Source organism: Trachypithecus francoisi, unplaced genomic scaffold (assembly GCF_009764315.1).
Source record: "Trachypithecus francoisi isolate TF-2019V2 unplaced genomic scaffold, Tfra_2.0 Lachesis_group13, whole genome shotgun sequence".
NCBI lineage: Eukaryota > Metazoa > Chordata > Mammalia > Primates > Cercopithecidae > Trachypithecus > Trachypithecus francoisi.
This window is the reverse complement of record NW_022681458.1, coordinates 18,376,446-18,401,314: the sequence shown is the minus strand read 5'-3', so window position 1 is coordinate 18,401,314 and position 24,869 is coordinate 18,376,446. Positions and strand designations below refer to the sequence as shown.

General features: G+C 38.3%; 1 protein-coding gene across 1 annotated transcript in view; it reads right to left on the bottom strand.

Moving 5' to 3' along the window:
• FARSB (phenylalanyl-tRNA synthetase subunit beta) overlaps positions 1-24,869 on the bottom strand; it is an 83,511-nt gene that overhangs the window by 8,435 nt on the left and 50,207 nt on the right. Inside the window, exon 16 of the mRNA XM_033230066.1 lies at positions 18,857-19,012. Within this exon, the coding sequence (XP_033085957.1) occupies positions 18,857-19,012 (156 nt within the window). The remainder of the gene's footprint in view (positions 1-18,856; positions 19,013-24,869) is intronic.

Here is a 24,869-nt window from a genome sequence, read left to right as displayed (position 1 = left end):
TGCTTTTTCAACTGAGTTTATATTCATGTGTCTAAAGACATTTTAATCAAATTCCATTACATTTATATATCATAGTTTGTCAACTTATTCTACAAGTATTTCATCCTGGAGTTGTTTCCTATTATTCATTAGTATAAATAAGGCTTCTATAAGCATAGAGTCTTTCTTGGATTACTTCCCTTTTCTAAAAGTAATACTAAAGGTGAGGCATAGTATTGCACAACTGCAATCCTAGTGCTTTGGGAGGCTGAGGCAGGATGGTGGCTTGAGACCAGGTGTTCAAAAGTAGCCTGGGCAATATAATGAGACCCCATCTCAAAAAAATACATATATGTACTACATAGGTAAAAAGAAAATGAATCATTGAGTAGCTCCTTATATAGCAAAATGTTAAACAATGCACTTCTGGTAGTGGTACTAACAACAAACCACAGATAGAAGATGATATTGATCTCATCTTGTACAACACCAATAAAAAACTTTCTCCTGCATAACACAACTACTGCCTTTAAAAAAAAATTCCACTGGTAGGGAAAAAAAATGCCTCAAATCAACCTAGGAAAATAATTCCAAGAGGAAATCTTTTTTCAGAGAATGCAATTCACAAACTAAGGGCATTTAGGGATTAAGAGAGTGACTGGCAACCTTTATCTTCTGGAAAGTGAGTGATGAAATAGAGTGACTCGGAAGGGGGAAAATGAGGGTTCTGGTTCTTGGAAGGGGAGAAGTAGAAGAAAGTACAACTATAACACAAAAAACCCTACAAGACAGGAAGGGCCAGGGGGTCTTGAGACATTTTACTTGGCCTTGTAAGACTCTCAGCAGGAAGATCACAGAGAAATATGCTAGATGTGAGGAAGAAACTACATTAGGTGAGCCCACAAATATATTTCCTACATTACCAGTCCCTTCCAAAAAAGCCCCACCATATACAACCATTTTCTCCCCTTCATTTTAACAAGAACATCCCTATCAATAAAGGCTTTGTAAGACTTAAAAAGTCTTTATCCCCTTCTCTTCCAGAACAATTCAGCCCTAAAGGAGCTGAAGAGGCAGAAATCCCTACCTGGCGGTGAGAAGGTAAAAACTGTGTGTCCCAGGTCAGGAAAGAAATCTAGCATGGGGTGTCAGAGCTCAAGGGGGAGGGAGGGCATCCACAAGTTAGTGGGGACTGTCTTGTGGGAGAAGTCAGAGGCTCAGTGATGAGGGGTGCAAACATGTAGAGGAGAAGATAAGAAGAGAGTTCAGTTACAGGCAGGAACATAGATCAAGTAAGTAAATAAACTAAGAGCAATGGGAGATAGTTGTCTCAGTATTGGAGAAGAGAGGTACAAATATGGACCAGGAGAAAACTGGGAATAAACCCTAAAGTGTTAGGTTGGAATTGGACATACTGTAGACTTACAGTCATATATAGACATGTGTATCTATGTTTGTGTACTACATATATATGTACGTAAACAAATATGGATGCATAGATGCAGATGTGTGTGCAAGTGTGTGCGCACAGGCACGCATCATGCCACAATCCCAGGCTCAGTCCTCTGAGAAGGCCTTGCAATAGCAACCCTCCCCTGCCATAACAATAATCACACCTTACACCCTAGATCTTGGCTTCAAGATACCATTTTCCACTGAAAGAAACCAGGTTCGAGACATGAGGTAAGAGGAAGTTCAAGATAGACCAAGAATATCTTGTGCCAAAAGCAACGGAGTGCTCAATAATAGGAACATGTTAAAAGCAAACTGAAGCCAGTCTCAAGGGACTCCTGCTGGCCAAATTGGGGACAATTTAAGCATCAAAATAAATGACTGTAATGGATTTAAACACACGGAATAAAATCAGCAACAATGAGTCCATACTGACATAACTTAAGTATATAGGAAAACTGATTAGAAACAGTATATTTACATAATTTCAAAGCTCTTCCCCACAAGATATTTATTAATTATAATGGAGAAAAGAATAATTTTACAGTAAAGATGACTGGTAGGTACAACCTTAATTAAGTGATTACAGTGAACATTACCAGTTATGAAATAAATGAAAATTGTATGCCACTTCATAGCATGCACTGGGAAGTTAGCATTACTACTCTACCATTCCTCCAAAGACGCCTAACGGGAATTTAGTGACGAAACATCAGACAAACCAAAATTGAGGAACATGCTACAAAATAACTGGCCTGTAATCTTCAAGTGTCAAGGTCATGAAAGTCAAGAAAAGACTATTCTAGAAGTCTCCAGAAGGAGACTAATGGGACATGATGGCTGAAGACAACAAGTGACTCTTTGCTATTGATATGGTTTGGCTGTGTCCCTACCCAAATCTCATCTTGAAATGTAGTTCCCATAATCTCCATGGGAGGGTCTGGGTGGGAGGCAATTAAAACATGGAGGTGGTTATCCTCATGCTGTCCTTGTGATGGTAAGGGATTTCTCACAAGATCTGATGGTTTTTTAAGAGGCTTTCCCCCCTTTACTCACTCTCACCCCCTTATTCTCCTGCCGCCCTGTGAAGAAGTGCCTTCTACCATGATTGTAAGTTTCCTGAGGCCTCCCCAGCCATGCAGAACTGAGTCAATTAAACCTCTTTTCTTTATAAATTACTCAGTCTTGGATATTTCTTCATAGCAGCATGAGAACGGACTAACAGCTATAAAGGACAACTGATAAAACTTGCATAGGGCCTAAGGATTAAATGGTGGTTAACATAAACATCAATGTTCATCTCATTTTGATGATTATTATTATGGTTATAGAGAATGATGTCCTTGTTTATAGGAAATACACACCAAACTATTTAGGGGTAATGCAATATCAAATTAGCTCTCAAACAGTTCAGAAAAAAAAAATTTGCATACCGTTTGCATTTTTAAAATAAATTTTGACTATTTCAAAATAAAAAATTAACAAAATGGGGACTTCAGTTATAGAAGATGCTTAAAGGGAGTTTCCATCCAATTTCCCCCAAAAAAGTTTAAAAAATTATTGCCCTGAATTTGGGGTCCAAGACGGCCGAATAGGAACAGCTCCAGTCTACAACTCCCAGTGGTGCAATGCAGAAGATGAGTGATTTCTGCATTTCCAACTGAGGTACTAGGTTCATCTTACTGGGGCTTGTTGGACAGTGGGGTGGAGCCCATGGAGTGTGAGCCGAAGCAGGGCGGGGCATCGCCTCACCCGGGAAGCACAAGGGGTCGGGGAATTCCCTTTCCTGGCCAAGGGAAGCCGTGACAGATGGTACCTGGAAAATCAGGACACTCCCACCATAATACTGCCGTTTTCCAACAGTCTCAGCAAACAGCACACCAGGAGATTATATCCCGCACCTGGCTTGGAGTGTCCCAAGCTCATGGAGCCTTGTTCACTGCTAGCACGGCAGTCTGAGATCAAACTGCAATGGCGCAGGGAGGCTGGGGGAGGGGCATCCGCCATTGCTGAGGCTTGAGTAGGTAAACAAAGTGGCCAGGAAGCTCGAACTGGGTGGAGCCCACTGCAGCTCAACAAGGCCTGCCTGCCTCTGTAGTCTCTACCTCTGGGGACAGGGCATAGCTGAACAAAAGGCAGCAGAAACTTCTGCAGACTTAAACATCCCTGTTTGACAGCTTTGAAGAGAGCAGTGGTTCTCCCAGCACAGAGTTTCAGATCTGAGAACAGAGAGCCCGCCTCCTGAAGTGGGTCCCTGACCCCCAAGTAACTGAACCCAGGAGACCCCTGAGTAACCTAACCCAAGAGACAGCTCCCAGTAGGGGCTGACTGAAACCTCATACAGCTGGGTGCCCCTCTGAGACAAAGCTTCCAGAGGAAGGATCAGGCAGCAACATTTGCTGTTCACCAGTCTCCACTGGTGATACCCAACCATGGTCTGGAGTGGACCTCCAGCAAACTCCAACAGACCTGCAGCTGAGGGTCCTGACTGTTAGAAGGAAAACTAACAAACAGAAAGGAATAACATCAACATCAACAAAAAGGACATCCACACCAAAACCCCATCTGTAGGTCACCATCATCAAAGACCAAAAGTAGATAAAACCACAAAGATGGGGAGAAACCCGAGCAGAAAAGCTGAAAATTCTAAAAATCAGAGTGACTCTTCTCCTCCAAAGGAATGCAGCTCCTTGCCAGCAATGGAACGAAGCTGGATGGAGAATGACTTTGACAAGTTGACAGAAGTAGGCTTCAGAACATCGGGAATAACAAACTTCTCCGAGCTAAAGGAGAATGTTTGAACACATCGCAAAGAAGCTAAAAATCTTGAAAAAAGATTAGACAAATGGCTAACAAGAATAAACAGTGTAGAGAAGACCTTAAATGACCTGATGGAGATGAAAACCATGGCACGAGAACTACGTGATGTGTGCACAAGCTTCAGTAGCCAATTCAATTAAGTGGAAGAAAGGGTATCAGTGACTGAAGATCAAATCAATGAAATGAAGTGAGAAGTTTACAGAGAAAAGAGCAAAAAGAAACGAACAAAGCCTCCAAGAAATATGGGACTATGTGAAAAGACCAAATCTACATCTGATTGGTGTACCTGAAAGTGACAGGGAGAACGGAACCAAGTTGGAAAACACTCTGCAGGATATTATCCAAGAGAACTTCCTCAACCTAGCAAGGCAGGCCGACATTCAAATTCAGGAAATACAGAGAACGCCACAAAGATACTCCTCAAGAAGAGCAACTCCAAGACACATAATTGTTGGATTCACCAAAGTTGAAATGAAAGAAAAAATGTTAAGGGCAGCCAGAGAGAAAGGTCGGGTTACCCACAAAGGGAAGCCCATTACACTAATAGTTGATCTCTCAGCAGAAACTCTACAAGCCAGAATAAGAGTGGGGGAAAATATTCAAGATTCTTAAAGAAAAGAATTTTCAACCCAGAATTTCATATCCAGCCAAACTAAGCTTCATAAGTGAAGGAGAAATAAAATCCTTTACAGATAAGCAAATGCTGAGAGATTTTGTCACCACCAGGCCTGCCCTACAAGAGATTCTGAAGGAAGCACTAAACATAGAAAGGAACAACCAGTACTAGCCACTGCAAAAACATGCCGAATTGTAAAGACCATCGATGCTAGGAAGAAAATGCATCAACTAACGAGCAAAATAATCATCTAACATCATAATGACAGGATCAAATTCACACATAACAATATTAACCCTAGTGTAAATGGGCTAAATGTCCCAATTAAAAGACACAGACTGGCAAACTGGATAAAGAGTCAAGACCCATCAGTGTGCTGTATTCAGGAGACCCATCTCACGAGCAGAGACACACATAGGCTCAAAATAAAGGAGTGGAGGAAGATCTACCAAGCAAATGGAAAGGGAAAAAAAAGCAGGGGTTGCAATCCTAGTCTCTGATAAAACAGACGTTAAGCCAACAAAGATCAAAAGAGACAAAGAATGCCATTACACAAAGGTAAAGGGATCAATTCAACAAGAAGAGCTGACTATTGTAAATATATATATGCACCCAATACAGAAGCACCCAGATTCATAAAGCAAGTCCTTAGAGACCTACAATGAGACTCAGACTCCCACACAATAATAATGGGAGACTTTAACACCCCACTGTCAACATTAGACAGATCAACGAGACAGAAAGTTAACAAGGATATCCAGGACTTGAATTCAGCTCTGCACCAAGCAGACCTAATAGACATCTACAGAACTCTACACCCCCAATCAACAGTATTTACATTCTTCTCAGCACCACATCACACTTATTCCAAAATTGACCACACAGTTGGAAGTAAAGCACTCCTCGGCAAATACAAAAGAACAGAAATCACAACAAACTGTCTCTCAGATCACAGTGCGATCAAATTAGAACTCAGGATTAAGAAACTCACTCAAAACCACACAACTACATGGAAACTGAACAACCTGCTCCTGAATGACTACTGGGTAAATAACGAAATGAAGGCAGAAATAAAGATGTTCTTTGAAACGAATGAGAACAAAGACACAACATACCAGAATCTCTGGGACACATTTAAAGAAGTGTGTATAGGGAAATTTATAACACTAAATGCCCACAAGAGAAAGCACGAAAGATCCAAAATCGACACCCTAACATCACAATTAAAAGAACTAGAGAAGCAAGAGCAAACAAATTCAAAAGCTAGAAGAAGTCAAGAAATAACTAAGATCACAGCAGAACTGAAGGAGACAGAGACACAAAAAAATCCTTCAATAAAAAAACCAATGAATCCAGGAGCTGGTTTTTTTTAAAAGATCAACAAAATTGATAAACTGCTAGCAAGACTAATAAAGAAGAAAAGAGAGAAGAATCAAATAGATACTATAAAAAGTGATAAGGGAGATATCACCACCAATCCCACAGAAATACAAACTACCATCAGATAATACTATAAACACCTCTACTATAAACACTTCTATCCAGAAGAAATGGATAAATTCCTGGACACATACACCCTCCCAAGACTAAGCGAGGAAGAAGTTGAATCCCTGAATAGACCAATACAGGCTCTGAAATTGAGGCAATAATTAACAGCCTACCAACCAAAAAATTCCAGGACCAGACGATTCATAGCCGAATTGTACCAGAGATACAAAGAGGAGCTGGTACCATTCCTTCTGAAACTATTCCAATCAATAGAAAAAGAGGGAATCCTCCTTCACTCATTTTATGAGGCCAGCATCATCCTGACACCAAAGCCTGGCAGAGACAAAACAAAAAAAGACTATTTCAGACCAATATCCCTGATGAACATCAATGCAAAAATCCTCAATAAAATACCGGCAAACCGAATCCAGCAGCACATCAAAAAGCTTATCCACCACAATCAAGTCGGCTTCATCCCTGGGATGCGAGGCTGGTTCAACATATGCAAATCAATAAACGTAATCCATCATATAAACAGAAGCAAAGGCAAAACCACATGATTATCTCAATAGATGCAGAAAAGGCCTTTGACAAAATTCAACAGCCCTTCATGCTAAAAACTCTCAATAAACTAGGTATTGATGGAACGTATCTCAAAATAATAAAGGCTATTTATGAAAAACCCACAGCCAATATCATACTGAATGGGCAAAAACTGGAAGCATTCCCTCTGAAAACCGGCACAAGACAGAGATGCCATCTCTCACCACTCCTATTCAACATAGTGTTGGAAGATCTGGCTAGGGCAATCAGGCAGGAGAAAGAAATAAAGGGTATTTAATTAGGAAGAGAGGAAGTCAAATTGCCCGTTTGCAGATAACATGACTGTATATTTAGAAAACCCCATCGTCTCAGCCCAAAATCTTATTAAGCTGATAAGCAACTTCAGCAAAGTCTCAGGATACAAAATCAATGTGCCAAAATCACAAGCATTCCTATGCACCAATAACAGATAGACAACCAAATCATGAGTGAACTCCCATTCACATTTGCTCCAAAGAGAATAAAATACCTAAGAATCCAACTTACAAGGGATGTGAAGAACCTCTTCAAGGAGAACTACAAACCACTGCTCAACAAAATAAAAGAGGACACAAACAAATGGAAGAACATTCCATGCTCATGGATTGGAAGAATCAATATCGTGAAAATGGCCATACTGCCCAAGGTAATTTATAGATTCAATGCCATCCCCATCAAGCTACCAATGACTTTCTTCACCGAATTGGAAAAAACTACTTTAAAGTTCATATGGAACCAAAAAAGAGCCCGCATTGCCAAGACAATCCTAAGCAAAAAGAACAAAGTTGGAGGCATCATGCTACCTGACTTCAAACTACACTATAAGGCTGCAGTAACCAAAACAGCTTGGTACTGGTACCAAAACAGAGATATAGACCACTGGAACAGAACAGAGCCCTCAGAAATAATACTACACATCTACAACTATCGGATCTTTGACAAACCCGACAAAAACAAGAAATAGGGAAAGGATTCCCTATTTATTAAATGGTGCTGGGAAAACGGACTAGCCATATGTAGAAAGCTGAAACTGGATCCCTTCCTTACACCTTGTACAAAAAGTAATTTCAGGATGGATTAAAGACTTAAATGTTAGACCCAAAATCATAAAAACCCTAGAAGAAAACCTAGGCAATACCATTCAGGACAAAGGCATGGGCAAGGCCTTCATGACTAAAACACCAAAAGCAATAGCAACAAAAGCCAAAATAGACAAATGGGATCTAATTAAAGTAAAGAGTTTCTGCACAGCAAAAGAAACTACCATCAGAGTGAACAGGCAACCTACAGAATGGGAGAAAATTTTTGCAATCTACTCATCTGACAAAGGGCTAATATCTAGAACCTACAAAGAACTTAAACAAATTTACAAGAAAAAAACAAACAACCCCATCAAAAAGTGGGCAAAGGATATGAACAGACACTTCTCAAAAGAAAACATTTATGCAGCCAACAGACACATGAAAAAATGCTCGTCATCACTGGCCATCAGAGAAATGCAAATCAAAACCACAATGAGATACCATCTCACACCAGTTAGAATGGCAATCATTAAAAAGTCAGAAAACAACAGGTGCTGGAGAGGATGTGGAGAAATAGGAACACTTTTACACTGTTGGTGGGACTGTAAACTAGTTCAACCACTGTGGAAAACAGTATGGCGATTCCTCAAGGATCTAGAACTAGAAGTACCATATGACCCAGCCATCCCACTACTGGGTATATACTCAAAGGATTATAAATAACGCTGCTATAAAGACACATGCACACGTATGTTCACTGTGGCACTATTCACAACAGCAAAGACTTGGAATCAGCCCAAATGTCTATCAGTGACAGACTGGATTAAGAAAATGTGCCACATATATACCATGGAATACAATGCAGCCATAAAAAAGGATGAGTTTGTGTCCTTTGTAGGGACATGGATGCAGCTGGAAACCATCATTCTCAGCAAACTATCGCAAGAACAGAAAAACAAACACCGCATGTTCTCACTCATAGGTGGGAACTGAACAATGACATCACTTGGACTCGGGAAGGGGGACATCACACACTGGGGCCTATTATGGGGTGGGGGGAGCGGGGAGGGATGGCACTGGGAGTTATACCTGATGTAAATGACGAGTTGATGGGTGCTGATGAGTTGATGGGTGCAGCACACCAACATGGCACAAGTATACATATGTAACAAACCTGCACGTTATGCACATGTACCCTAGAACTTAAAGTATAATAATAAATAATAAATAAAATTAAAAATAAATAAATAAATAAATAAAATAAAATAAAAAAGGAGTTCTTATATTATAGAGATGCATCTTGCTGTATTTACAACTGGGAATAATGTAATATCTTAGATTTGCTTCAAAATAATTTAGTAGTGTGGAAAGTGGGTGAGGGTACCAATGAAATAAAATTGACTCTGCATTGACCATTGTTGAAAGTAGACAATGGGGACATTGGGACTCATTATGCTAGTCTTTTTATTTTCATGTATGTTTTAAAATTTTTATAATAAAAAAGTTTTTAAAAAAATTATTGCCCTAGTCCTACACCTTGATAGAAAAGGAAATAACTAAATGTGAATACATCAATGGAGACGGGACTTTTGGAACACAGATAAACTCAGTAAACTCATTTGCTTGGATACTGGACATATCTACTTAAAAAATAAAAGAATTAGCTGCGTGTGGTAGTGTGTGCCTATAGTCCTGGCTACCTGGGGAGGCTGAGGTGAGAGGATCACTTTTGCCCAGGAGTTTGAGGCTACAGCGAGCTATGATCATCAAGCCAGGGTGCTCCAGCCTTGGTAACAGAGTGAGACCCTGTCTCTTTAAAAAAAAAAAGAAAGAAAGAAAGAAAGAAAAAAGAAAAAGAAAGAAATATGAGCTGAACCGTCAATGTTCTGGCAGACATTCCTTTTTAAGTCAGTGTTAATGAAAAATAATTACTCTTAATTTTCCAGTATCCAGAAATGTCAAAAACCTTCAAGTACCTAGTGTTCCTGTGCAATCAGAACCACAGAACACCCAAAGCCTGAAATTTAGTTGATTTATCAATAGCTAGACACATATCAATCACTTTTCACCCTCACAATGTACCACCTCTATGGAATATGATTAGTTGGTATTGCTACAATCTTAGTACTCATAATCACAGCACACAAAAGAAAAGCAAGTGAAAGTAAGGTAGAAAGAGAAGAATAAAAATGCCTAATCATCTTTGTTATAGCATTCATAAACTTCCTCATTTTCTATAAGGGTAGGCTTCCAACTTTTTTTAAGACAGGTAACCCTCTGTTCAAATCTTACTTGGAAGCACACATACCATTTTTTTAAAGTGGCTTATCAGTGGGAGCCAAGAAGACATTTTAAAAGCCAGTCCTCTAAAACATATTTCCTGGGAGTGGCCAATGTTTTCATTAGCTGTAAAAATGCAAATGCAAACTGGAAATAAATGCCAGTGGTTACCAATAACAGCCTTAAAGGCAATAAGATAAAGTGTGTCCAGGAAAACACTTTACATGTAGGTACAAGAGTGAGCCATCTAAATGTGTTCAAAAGTCAAGGGTTATAGTGGGGGGCAGGGAATAAATGAGAATGAACAATTTTACTAAGAATTAATTTTAAAATAACTTAGAAGTTAGCTTGAAACTTGATTCAGTTTAGAGCTGGATGGCATCTTAATACTGCCAAGGGGTTCCAGCAAGTAGCAATTAAAATATAATTTGTAAGTGAGGATTAGTTTCAACTTTAAGAAAGAAACTCCCAAATGCAATGGTTTAAACAAGATGGAAGTTCTATTTCTCTCTCTTGTCAAAGCCACAGTAAGTGCTCCAGGGGAAAAGGCCTTTGTTTTTTGTGGTCATGTGCTCAGGAGACCACTCCACATTTACCATCCCTACCTAGGGATTTATTCAATGTGTTTTCCTTCTTTCCAGCCACCCATCCATCCATTCTCTTAATCCTTCTGGAGTAAAGCTGGACTGGCCACTCTCAGGGTTGATAGTTTATCAGAATACATCATGCTCTAGGAATTCCCAGGACAGTGACTCTTAACCAATATGCTGCAGCACACAAATGTGTCAAAAACAAGTGCTGCCCTATTTTGGCCAATGTATAAAACTGCTGATACCTGAGGAAAGTAAAACTGTCTCATATGTATAAGATAAACATGGAGTAATCAGAATCATCCTAAAAATCAAAAGTTCAAAATCCTTTGAACTTTCAGGACCCGGGCCCAGAATCATCCTAAAAATCAAAAGTTCAAAATCCTTTCAACTTTCAGGACCCGGGCCCTTGAAAGATCACAAGCTAAAAATGAACTTCTTTTATAATTCTTTGTATTTGGACCACAACATCATTTTCTATAGAATAGAGGAGGCCAAGATCTAGTACGGATGCAGAAGAGAAGAGAGCACCATGAGGTAAATAAAAATATCTTCCTCTTTTTTTGCCCAGTATATACAGCTGGATGTAAATGCAGTAATCTCCATTTATATGCAGCTTCACCTTCCATGGCTAACTGAGGTCTGAAAATATTAAGTGGGAAATTCTGGAAATAAACCATTCTTAAGTTTTAACTTTTGCACTGCTCTGATTAGCGTGATGAAAAACTGAGTAGAGTTGTCCCTCTCTGACCTCCCCAGGACATGAATCTTCCTTTCATCTGGCGTGTCCACACTGTATACACTACCTGCCTGTTAGTCACTTAGTAGCTGTCTTGGTTATCAGACTAAAAACACATCATATATACAGTGTTCAATACTACTTGCAGTTTCAAGCATCAGTCGGGGGTCTTGGAATGTATACCCTGCAGATAAGAGGAGACTACTGTAATCCCAAAGTATTCATTATGTCATAGCATGCATTTTCCACAGGGGTGAAAACTGGTTCTTAAAGGAAAAGGTTGGGGCGGGGCAAGGGGGTATGAAAAAAATCTTCCATATTAAAATGGTTTGTGTTGCTCCAAAGTTGAGCCCTACTTGACAAAAATCTTACTCCTCAGTATTTAATTCCTCTCGTTGGGTTTTCTTGGGTATCACACAAGCAACATTGATACGGAAGATACAGTAAATGTGTGCAACAACACTGCTATAAAACCATGGCAACAGATGGCTGTGATTGGAAGAGTCTATCCATTGCTAGACCTCCAAGTCACATTGAATGGGATGCCATTTGACTGCCTTGTGGCTGATCTTTAGAGCTTTTGTGTGTAGCTTAGGCTCTGAGACTTAAACAAAAATAGTTTGCATTTTACTATTTAATTCAAAAGGTTATTTAACACATCATTAGTTAGAGTAAGTACCCAAAAGAGTGGACGTGGTGGCTCATGCCTATAATCCCAACACTTTGGGAGGCCAAGGCAGGAAGATCACTTGAGGCCAGGAGTTCAAGACCAGCCTAAGCAACATAGAGAAACTGTCTCTAAAGAAAACAAACAAACAAACAAAAAATTAACCAGGCATGGTGGCATGTGCCTGTAGTCCCGGCTACACTGATGGCTGAGGTGAGACGATCACTTGAGCCTGGGAGGTCAAGTGGTGATGGCACCACTGCACTCCAGTCTGGGTGACAGAGTGAGACCCTGTCTCAATGACAACAACAAAAAGTACTCAAAAGAAAAAAAATGCTAACAATATCTCACTATCAACTAGATAAAAGTTATTTTCTTATATCAAGGAAAAGTTAAAAGTTAAATTCACTAAAAATTATTTTAGCTGGGCGTGGTGGCTCCCACCTACAATCTCGACATTTTGGGAGGCCAAGGCGGGTATACTGTTTGATCCCGGGAGCTCGAGACCAGCCTGGGTGACATGGTAAAACCCTGCCTCTACAAAAAAAAAAAAAAAAAAATTAGCTGAGCGTGGTGGCATGCCGTGTAGTCCCAGCTGCTTGGGAAGCTGAAGCAGGAGGATCACAGTGAGCCGTGATCGTGCCACTACACTCTAGCCTGGGCAACAAAGCAAGACCCTGTCTCAAAAAACAGCAACTGTTTTACTTTTGCTAAAATAAGTTTTGAATGATTTTTATAATTTTGTATTACTTTTACCACACGTGTATAAATTGCTCATTGGCAAATATAATTTGATACACTACAGTTTATGTAAGTAAATAAATAACATTAAAAGTTACCCAGCAGATATAAAGTGAAATGTTAATCATTTTTAAATTTAACTTAAAAATTTTGCTTAGTTATTGATAACCCTGTATTGAAATTTTTAAAAGTAAGCTTTACACTTATTTTTATGTATACAGCACAGCTATACATACATTACATAATAATACATATATACAGTATATATATAGTGTACCTGTGACATTAAAATTTCATGAAGGAGCAATTAAGGAAAAAGAAAATATCTAAAAAAGGCCCTTAGGGGAGAGATTAATTTTAAAAAGGTTAAGAAACACTGTTACTACAATATCTACCAGACGGTATACCAAGCTGACCAAGCCATTCATCTTGGGACTTTATTCCAATTTGCTACAAGTACTAAAGTATCAGGAAAGCATCAAAACACCTAGCCCTCAAAAAGAGTTACATGAACACGAGTGGAGAGAACTTTGCCTTGTGCATACAAGAGAGTGAAGCAAGAGCAGTAAAAACAAGACAGGGCTCATGTGATGATTGCTGAAGCTTTTATAAAAACAGTGCCTGTGTTATACCACTATTCCAACTGTGTGGGAATCACTGCTTATTTATTTAATATTGCCTTGTCTTTTAATTCCTTCAAAGAAGCTAAGGGAAATGGTAGTATTTGTAAGCTTGCCTCAAACACAAAAAAAGCAGACATCCAGAGAAATAAAAACAGTTTCCATACAGACTAACCAAAGGTCAGAAGCTTAAAAACTTTCAATTTTTTTCAACCTGTTGTCTTCACAATTTCTTTTTTGATGGTAACTACATGTGGGCATGCTAGAAAGATCTCCCTTTATATACAAAACGTCCAGAACATTTTGTATAAATCAAACCATAAACTGAACACTTTCACTTCAACAAGTTATTCAATAGATATTTTTCTCATATATTTCCAAGCTCATGTTACACTAAAAATCAGTGTGACGACCAGGGAAACATTACAATTTCACCCATATTTTTTAGCATCTGAAATCTTTCACAGGTGTCCTGAAAGGGGAAAAAGGTCATGAACTCCAGGTCAAGCCAACGATCGTTAGGTATTACTGTAGCAGAAGGTACTACCCACTGTGTATACATATGGTACAGGATTAAATGTGCATATTACTTACAAGGTTATTTTTCATTTCACAAAATGTATGCTGAGCGGCATGAAAACTAGAATTGTCAAAACTAAAGTTCCAAACCTTCTGTCTCTCCAACAGGGATCTTGTCACAAGTTAAATTCAAATTTTCTGTAGAACTGCAAATAATCAAAACTGAAATAGGTAACAAGCTAAAGGGGGAAAAAAAAACCACAGGCTCAAGTCAATGCAGCCAATCACACACAAAGCCCATACATTCTACAAGAAATAATTTTTGCCACTGATTTGCCCAGCAACCACATAACTCTTCTAAACACAAAAATGTTGAGAATTTTCCTTGCCCAGAAGTGGTTTTTGAAAAGGATAAATGCATCTTAACATACATAATTAAGTTTGCAACAAACCACAAAAAACGAAGGGGAAGAAGCCTGAAAAAAACAAAAAGCATATATATATGCCATAATAATCTGACCCAAAGCCACTGAAATATTTGGAGTTGAACCCTTTTGAAACTCTTAAAATGCTCTGCAGTCTGCTAAAAAGTTAAAGGTTCTTCTTTTTTTCCCACTCAACATTGACCTTATTCTGTCATCAACTTGACATTCTATCTCACTTTATGGTGTTAACTGCAAGGATGCTCAGGAAATAAGAAATATGTAAGACCAGGGGACCATGGCTTTTCACTCTAGCTACAACTACGGGCTTTCTAGGTGCTCCTGCAGATACTCCACATGCTGCAGAAGACTGCCCCCTGCATAACAAGCAAGGTTACACTCCAATGTCAACAAAACTCCTTAGATCAATGCAAAGATCAATCTGATGAATTTCCAGATTTCTTACAACGCACAGGGCCAAATTTCTCAAAGGTGAATCAAGTTCTGTTCCATTCATCCCTACCACCAAACAAAGCAGCACAAAAGAAAGCTTAGTAGCATACATTAGAAGGACAGGAAGAAATAGGTATAAGTGCCGATGTAACTGACATATGCAGGAATCTCTGGAGAACAGACTTAGCTCAATTATAACTGCAACGCCATTAGGGATTTTTAATTATTAAAAAGTAAACCATATGCCAGAGTAATATAAGACAAGTCAGTAATCAAGAATGGCAGGGAACAGTAGTTCTTAATCTGCTTCTACTCTACTTTTTAATACTCTGAAGACATTTTCTTAGTTAAAAAAGCTGTGTGTAAAATAACAATAAATTAGAGGAAATGATGCAGCTAAACATGCCCCAGTAACAAAATTCCTGTGTTTACTGATTTGCTTAGGAGTCTGAAAAACAATTTTGCTCCTTAGTTGTGGTATGTATGTATGCATGTGTGTGTGTGTATATATAAAATATATATATGATATATATCCTTTTTTGTTTATGGTTGAAGAAACCAAGGTCTAAAGAAGTGGCTTGTCAAAATAAGTCAGTAACAAAGTTGGTATTAGTTTTTCATCTAATATATATGTATGTGCGTATATATAAAATATATATTTAAATTATATTTATATATTTAAATATATGTAAATATGTACATATACTATATTAAGATATGCATATATAATATATTTAAATTATATTTATATATTTAAAATATACAAAAATATATACACATATAAAATATATATATACACACACACATACATATATATTAGATGAAAAACTAATACCAACTTTGTTACTGACTTATTTTGACAAGCCACTTCTTTAGACCTTGGTTTCTTCAACCATAAACAAAAAAGGATAATCATATTTGCCATTAGATAATCAAAACAGAAATCCCTATGAGAAATGAGGAACCATTATTTGTAATGATACCAATTCTCTCTGGCTTGATGGTTCTTGCAGAAAGCACCCTGAGAAAAAAGCACCCAGAGCTAGGTGTGTGCCCAGGACTCCAAGAGACTAATGTGGCCAATGATGGTGATGGGGGTGAAAGTAAATCTGCCTTTCCCAAAGAAAGCCCATTAGATATACTGAAATACATACTGATTTAGGCTGCCCATGTGTATAATGCTTTTCACGTTCATAATCTTGGACATTTCAAACATGGAAAAACTTCAGAAGATTACAGTGTTCTACTGTGAAAGCCAATGTAGATTCAAAAGGAACCACAAGACTGAGTCTGTAAATATTCATGCTAAATCAAAAACCAAAATAACAACCTGGCCTAACAAAACTGAACATAAAGATCTACAACCACATCAGAAGTAGTGACAGTTTATGAATGTGTATTTCCTAATTAAAAAAAAAAATTCTAAACAAAAACAGCAGACATCTACATGTTAGGAAACTAGATACTAAGTATTATATTCTGTATGGATGCTAAATTATATGGAATTCAAATTATAATATCATAAGTTTAGAATTAGAAAAACCTGACTTTTAAAAAGAAGATCAACACAAATTAGCTGTATCACAAAAGGTTCCAAGTGGAACATATCACAACATTTGCCAAATGATGAATACTGTGGCTTCTACATTCCTAAGGTTTCATAAATCAGTCTTTTCCTTGGTATAGCTATGAGCACCATCCAGGCCAAGTCCTCATTCTCACTCCTCTACAACGTGCTAAAAATTCCTTCCCACCATTCTCTTCACCTCTGCTCTCCATCCCACCCAACCTACATATTGCTGCTAAATTAATCCCTCTAAAGTACAGATCTAGTATCACTTACCTGCTTTAAAAAAAGAAGCTTTAATACTTTTCTCCTAACTAGCTGCAGTCTTTCCCTAGCATTCAAGACTCCAAATATAGTTTCAAGCTCCTTCCTCACCCTATAGCCAAACCACACTACACTGTCTGCTGTGTTTCCAAACACACAGCCTGTGTTTCCCATCGTTAGTTTGCCTTGCTTCCCCTGTCTCCACCTATTCTTCCAAAGGCCCATCTCACTTTGCAGAAACTCCCTATTGTTTTTCTGGATGCCCTGAAGAAGCTGCACTTTCTTCCTCTTCAGAAATGTCAAGACAATCATGTTAACATCTTTAACATCTCGGTTTGTGGGTCGGTATGTGGCGTTCTTTTCCCTGGCAGGTTGCCTGACAGAGGCACCTGTGCCCTACTTATCGCTGTCTTTTTTGAAGTCTGCCTTATAACTGGGAACTCACACTCTTCTGATAAATAAATATCTAAGGAACCGACTGAAGCAGGAGAAGTCACAATATTAAGATACCAGTTTATAGAAATATTATCCATCTTAAGGTTACACAAAGCATCACATTCACAACAAGCTATGCTTCTATTTACCACTTCAGCTCTTTGCAACCTTTCAAGTATGAAAGAAATTGGACCTCACATTCAGGACGCAATCTGCATCAAATTTTTATCTAGCTAAACTGTTTAAGAAATAAGATTTCTGAGAAGATTGTGCATGGAAGGAAAAGAAATGCTTCACATCAGGTTACAGGTTGCCATAAACCTGGATGACCTGGTCTTAAAGCAAAATTCTAGGATGGTAAACTGGTAAATAAGTACATACAGGCCCTATGAAGGCAGACAACACTGGCAAGGATACTGGGAGGCAGAAGCCGTGGGGTCAACATGCATGACCCGGACAGCTTCCTTAACTTGCCTAACCCCAGTTCCCTCACTCATAAAACCGGGCTCATGGGCTGGATGAACTCCAAGATCCAATTCTAACATCTAGAACTTCAGAAGCATAACACATGTCTGCATTTTATTATTTCTCATGGAAAGTGGGTAAAAAATAACTTCCTGCTTATTTAATCTCTCATTTATTTTAAAAAAAAAAAGAACCACACACTTCTTCAGCCTAAAAAAACCCCATAGATTTCAGGGTTATTTTCAAAGGAGCTTCAAAATGAAAACAAAACAAAAAATTAAACAACCACCAACAAAAACAATCCCTGAGGACTAATAAAATAAATATAAGAAAAAACCAAAAATATTACCCCACCAACTCTCACTACAAATAAATGTTAAATAACACTTTAAAAATAAATGCTCTGTTAGAAATTTAAGACGCCAAATAGAGTTATAAAGCACAGTGAGGTAAACAGTAGGATTAAGTGGTAAAATATTTCTCTCAATTTGTTTCTGGACCTTTCATCTAACAAAATTAATTTAGATTGAAGCTGCAGAAATATGAAAAGCAAAAATTTCAGAATTCCTTGGATAATGAGAAACTATGAATAGAATATTAGGGGCACATATATACCATTTAGTTAGCCTAACTTAAACTCCCCAACAAAGACTGTACCGGGCTTGGGATTTTATACAGCGGATTCCCACCCTTGCCCTGCCAACTTTATAACTTGATTAACATGTGTGAAGTCTTTCAGAATAACTTCTGAGGGGTCTTTTTGTTTTTTGGTTTTTTTTCTTTTGCCTTAAAGCCACCAGACAGGCAGCTTTTGAGTGCAAACCATCACTTTAGGCCTTACCAGCTTCCAGTTAAAACTTCTGGGTTCACCATGGTGCTGATGGCTTAAAGGTGCCAGTAACTAGGGGTTACCATAGCTCAGTTGGAACAAAAGTATACTGTGCAGCACTTATGAGAGTTCTGAAAAGTGTTTTCTTAAAATGCTGGAGGGAAAGGGGATATTTTCTGATTGAGATAAAACTCTATCTCCCTTTCTTTCTAAAATCCCAAATCAAAATTACCAACTTCATCAAAAACAAGGTGTAGCCTCCTCCTGACACTGTCACTAACTCTGGATTTGGCTCATCTTTCTTACCTTCCGATGCTTTGATCACATATCCCCCCTTGTCTTCACCAGGAGGCACATCGAGCAACTGCATAATTCTGTCCAGCAGCCCATGAATGATCTCAAACCCAGGATTCTTGTTGTAATAAACAGCACAGAGATGCCGGTAGTTTTTTGCGCCTACATCTAGGAAGATAAAGGAACTGGTCACAAGGCTGTATTAACCATTGCTTCAGAAACTGATTTACTCCAATACAAACTGAGAAAAAGTCGACAAAAAAGAAAACCAAGTATTACACATTCAGAGAAGGATTTAACCTCAGAAATGCAAAATAAGATAAAATAGTCTTTTTTCAGCTTATCAAATTCCCTAAGGTGTATTATTTGGGGGAAAGAGTGAAAACCCTCAATGCTGACCAGGGAAAATTAAGACTTCACTGAGGTATAAATTGGTAAAATTCTTTGCAAACAATTTAGCAATATATCAGAGCCCTAAAGCTTCATACTCTCTTAATCATAATATTAATACTACTCAAAGGAAACAGTCCTACATACAAAAAGGCTTTAGGTAGAAAGACATTTACTACAACATTATTTCCAATAGTAAAATTATAAACAACCTAAATTAGGGATGGCTACATAAAGTACAGTCGATCAATCATCAGGATACTAAGTGGCTATTAGAAAGCATCTTTACGATGGTTTATCATAACATAGCAACAGCAAATACTTAAAATAGTAAATGAAAATTTAAAAGAGACCACAAGGTTCAAAAAGAGGCAAAACTAAATTACATTATTTAAAGAACAAACATAGGTTGGAAAACTATGAAGCAAGTAAGGGAATGACTATGACCAAAGTTAGGCTAACAATTACCCTAGGTTAAAAACAAGAATCTGTGATGGGAAGGGGTCATATAAGAAGTTTAGAGGCCGGGCGCGGTGGCTCAAGCTTGTAATCCCAACACTTTGGGAGGCTGAGACGGGTGGATCACGAGGTCAGGAGATCGAGACCATCCTGGCTAACATGGTGAAACCCCGTCTCTACTAAAAATACAAAAAAACTAGCCGGGCGAGGTGGCGGGCGCCTGTAGTCCCAGCTACTCGGGAGGCTGAGGCAGGAGAATGGCGTGAACCCGGGAGGCGGAGCTTGCAGTGAGCTGAGATCCGGCCACTGCACTCCAGCCTGGGCGACAGAGCAAGACTCTGTCTCAAAAAAAAAAAAAGAAGCGTAGGATACTGGCAATGTGCCATTCTTAATGCAGCTGATGGTTACACTAGTGTGTGCTTTGTAATCTCTTAAAAACTACTTACGTTGAATACATTCTTCACGAAGCATTAAAAAAAAAGCAGAATGCTAAAGTTTATGAAGCTATGCCACAACATGGGTGAATCTTGAGGACATTATGCTAAATTAAATAAGCCACTCACAGTAGGACAAATACTGCATGATTCCACTAATATGAAGTATCTAAGTCATGAAACTTGGAGAAACAGAAAGTAGAGCGGTAGCTGCCAGGGGTTGGAGGGAAAAGGAATGGGGAATTGATATGGAATGAGTATAAAAGTTTAGCCATGCAAGATGAAAAGTTCTAGAGACCCACTATATGCACAATGTGCGTATAGTTAACACTACGGCAACTGTGCACCTCTAAAAGTTTACTAAGAGGGTAGCTCTCATAGGTTTTTTACCACAACAATAATAATAATTTTTAAAAGTATACGAAGAATAGGGCCAGGCAAAACAGCTATGCCTATAATCCCAGCACTTTGGAAGGCCAGGGCAAGAGTTTGAGACCAACATGGGCAACATAGCAATACCCCATCTCTACAAAAATAATAATAATTTTAAAAAGATGAAAAACAGAATCACAACTACATAAACATAGCCACAAGCCAAAAAACCCCATGAACAGAGAAAAAGACTGAAAAGAAATATAACTAAATGTTAACAGAGGTTATGTCTGGGTAAGGATAATTTTTTCCAACTTTTATTTATTTCCTAATTTTTCCATGATTAGTATATATTACTCTACTTTGAAAATTAAAACAAACTTACAAACTCAAAATTTCATTTTGTTTCACTTTATTCTTTGAGATAGGGTCCCGTTCTGTTGCCCATCCTGGTGCAATCACAAATAATATAAAAGTGTACTGCAGCCTCAACTTCCTGGGCTCAAGCAATCCTCCCACCTTAGCCTCCAGGGAAGCTGGGACCATAGGCACGCGCCACCACACTCAGCTAATTTTTAAATTTTTTGCAGAGACAAAGTCTCACTCTGTTGCCCAGGCTGATCTCAAACTCTGGGCTCAAGTGATCCTCCCGCCTTAGCCTCCCAAAGTGCTGGAATTATAGGCATGAGCCACTGTGCCCAGCTAAAGTCAATATTTTAAAAAAGAATTCCAACAGTCCAAATGAACACTGATGGATAAACACATTGGTACATCTATACAATACTACTCAGCAATAAAAAGGAACTTGACAGATAGACTTGACAACTTGGATGACTCTCAAAGGCATTACGCTGAAAGAAACAAGGCTCTCAAAAGGCTACAGACAGTGTGAGTCTATTTATATGACATTCTGGAAAAGGCCAAACTATGGGAACAGAGAACAGACAGTAGTTGTCTGGGGTTAGGTATGGCGAAAACAATGTGACTAAAATAAGGAGTTTTTAGGGTGATGGAACTTTTTGACCTTGTAGTGATAGTTACAATCATCTAAACCTGTAATAAAACTCATTTTTAAAAAGAAGTACCTAGTATAGAGAGGAAGACTGAAAGTCAGCAGTCATCATTTAACTTTGTAACACTGTGGCCCTTTAATAAATTCTGGAGACCACTGCTCTAACATAAATGAATGCTGGCCTCATTCTGCTTTTCATATTAAAAAGAGAAAGAACAAACTAATATCTGAGGGAATAAACTGAAAATAGAAAGCTGCTTCATGTTAGCATATATTGAGCAAAACTACTTCCACGGATTTACTCCCATAGGTAAAAGCTACTAGCAATGGTTGACATAAAATACAGAATGCCTTTTATCTTCTAGATATCCAATTAAAACATGAACAGTTTAAGACACTGTACTCTAATATTAAAATAATATAAGAGTAAGCACATAAATGGAGTAAAAGGAAAACTAACATTAACTGTTAATCTGTGGTATCGATTATCTGGCACATGCTAGGTATTACCTATCTGTCAATTTATCTATAACCTTATTTCATTCTCAAGACAACCATGCAAGATAAATTTAAATTTAAATTTATTATTATTATTATTATTATTATTTATTCCTATAAAACAGATGGAGAAACAAAGCTCAGAATGATTAAGTAACTTGCCCAAAGTCAAACTAATTGGCTGGAGCTAATACAATTAATTATATTGCTAATAAGTTACAAAACCAGGATTTGACCAGAATTGACTGACTCTAAAACCCATGCTCTTTACACTATAGGGTTTACCCAAAGAGATTTAAATGAAAACAAACAATATAACGGCAAACTTATATATGGCTATATATCCACTTAATATGGTCATGGATGTGCATTGCTGAAATTTTTTTATACGATAAACAGATGTTTTAATTTTCAAAAGTTTTTGCAATACTTAAGAATTCCATTTAAGCAATAGAAATAAATAATTTTTAAGGGTCAGTGAAGTTTCTAGCCATGAACAGTATTGTTACTTATGGAAAGTATATTCTGAGTTGAACTTCGGACTAAACAGATACAAAGAAATAACTGCCCTTGCCATTTAACATTTCTCAGTACACACTATATTCAAGGCACTCTATTCTAGATATTCTTTGATGATGGAGGTCAAAGCCAGTACAAGGCATCTGCAACCTAAACGCTCAGTAATTCTTTGTTTTTTTGAGACAGGATCTCACTCCAGTAGCCCAGGCTGGAGTGCAGCAGCATGATCTTGACTCACTGCAGCCTTGACTTCCCAGGCTCAGGCGATCCTCCCAACTCAGCCTCCTAAGCAGCTGGGAGTACAAGCACATATCACCATGCTCACTGATTTTTTTTATTAGTAGTAGTAGTAGTAGAGACAGGCTTTTACCATGTTGCCCAGGCTGGTCTCGAATTCCTGGGCTTAGGCAATTTGCCTGCCTCAGCCTCCCAAAGTGCTAAGATTATGGACATGGGCCACCACGCCAGTTTCTGAGTAGATCCCTAAAGCCTAGAAAAGAAGATAAGCACACACAGATAGCTATTAAACAGGAGCTAGGACAGGCCAGGAGCAGACAGCGGGCCATATCTATGCCAGCTGAGGTAAGTGAGTAGCATACCACTGTCACCTCCATCATTTCCATTTTTAAAGATAAAGAAATTTGGTATCCAAAAGCTGTAAGTCAACATTAAAATCAGACAGGCACGAAACCTCACTAAACCAACCACATGCATAAACTAAAATGAAAAGCCTGATTCCACTGTAGGAATACAAACTTACTCTCTCTCTGTCTCTCCCTTTCTTTCTTTCTCTCTCTCTCCCTCTGAAGGGAAAAAATGAACTGAAACAGAACTAAATTATCCCTTTCATACTACTGACTTGCTTCTGGGTATTTTTGCCATGTGGTACCCATTTATTGGTGTGGATGTCACATGCTTTCACTTTAACACACAGGCACGTATTGAAACAACTTTGTAACTCCATTTTTGCTGTGAGAGAATAGCTCAACAGTAACATTACCATTAAGAGACAGCTTAGCAACATAAACTGGAAGCTTTATTTTGATAATCTTTGCCAAATTCCAAGTAATTTTTTCCTGATCTCCAAATTACATAAAACTTTTATATTTCTGATATCAGCAGCAACATCTGGATTAAAAATTCAGAATTTGAAAAAACAAATTAAGTAAACCTGTGATGAGAATAATAAAATCACAATTAAAAAATTATAGAATTTAGGCCAGGCACAGTGGCTCAGGCCTGTAATCCCAGCACTTTAGAAGGCCGAGGCAGAAGGATCACTTGAGCCCAGGAGTTTCAGAACAGCCTGGGCAACAAAGTGAGACTCCGTCTCTAACAAAAAAAAAAAAAAAAAATTTAAAGATTAGCCAGGCATAGTGGTGGTGTCATGTGCCTGTAGTCCCAGCTCTTTGGGAGGCTGAAGTGGATCCCTTGAGCACAGGAGTTCAAGACTGCAGTGAGCTATGATCATGCCTGGGTGACAGAGTGAGACCCTGCCTCAAAACAAAAACAAAAACAAAAGAGAACTTAAAAAAATTATACTCTATTTCATTCAAGAAAGGTTTCAGGATGTTTATAGCACACACATACAATAACGAACTACATATTTTTAGATTTAATTTTGCAATAATTTAAAGAAAGGTCTGACTTCTAGGGCTTTGTATTAAGCCCACCGTAATAATTAGATTAACCTCATTATTTAGGCACCCCCTCCCAACTCCACACTGATTGGCTGGCTTTTCACATTTCCCAAGGGTTATTGCTCTCTCTGGACTTACTTCCTCATATCTTGCTAAGATACTCCCTCTACTGTAGCTGAACTGAATCAAAGGAGAAAATAACCACAAACTCATTTCCACCCATTCCTCCTTGAAATTGCTGGGTATAGTAACATTCCCATTTCCTAGTATGTTGCACTAAGAGACTATACTACATCACAGAAAGTCCACTGACTGCACACCACAAAATAAGAACTATTGAAAAGTCATGCCAAGGCTAGGGTTTGTCGGAAATGCCTCAGTTCTTTATAACTCAGTTAACAGACCGCTTGTGTCATGCCATCAAACAATTCTGCTTTTTCAATGGGCCTGGCAAGTATGTCAGCCTAAATTATCTATGTATTTCACAGACTTCAAAGTACTGCCTGGAGAGGGCTGATCTAAGCTGTGCAAAGGAGGGGTGGCTAGCTACAATTCCATAAGATGAAAGAACAGGCCAAATGATTTTTTAACAGAAAAGAAAAAGGAATGGTACATGATGTCCCCTAGTAAATAACTATTACATATAATTCAAATAGGCTCCTGTTCGGTATAGATCCTCTTCCACCAAAGTACCAATGATT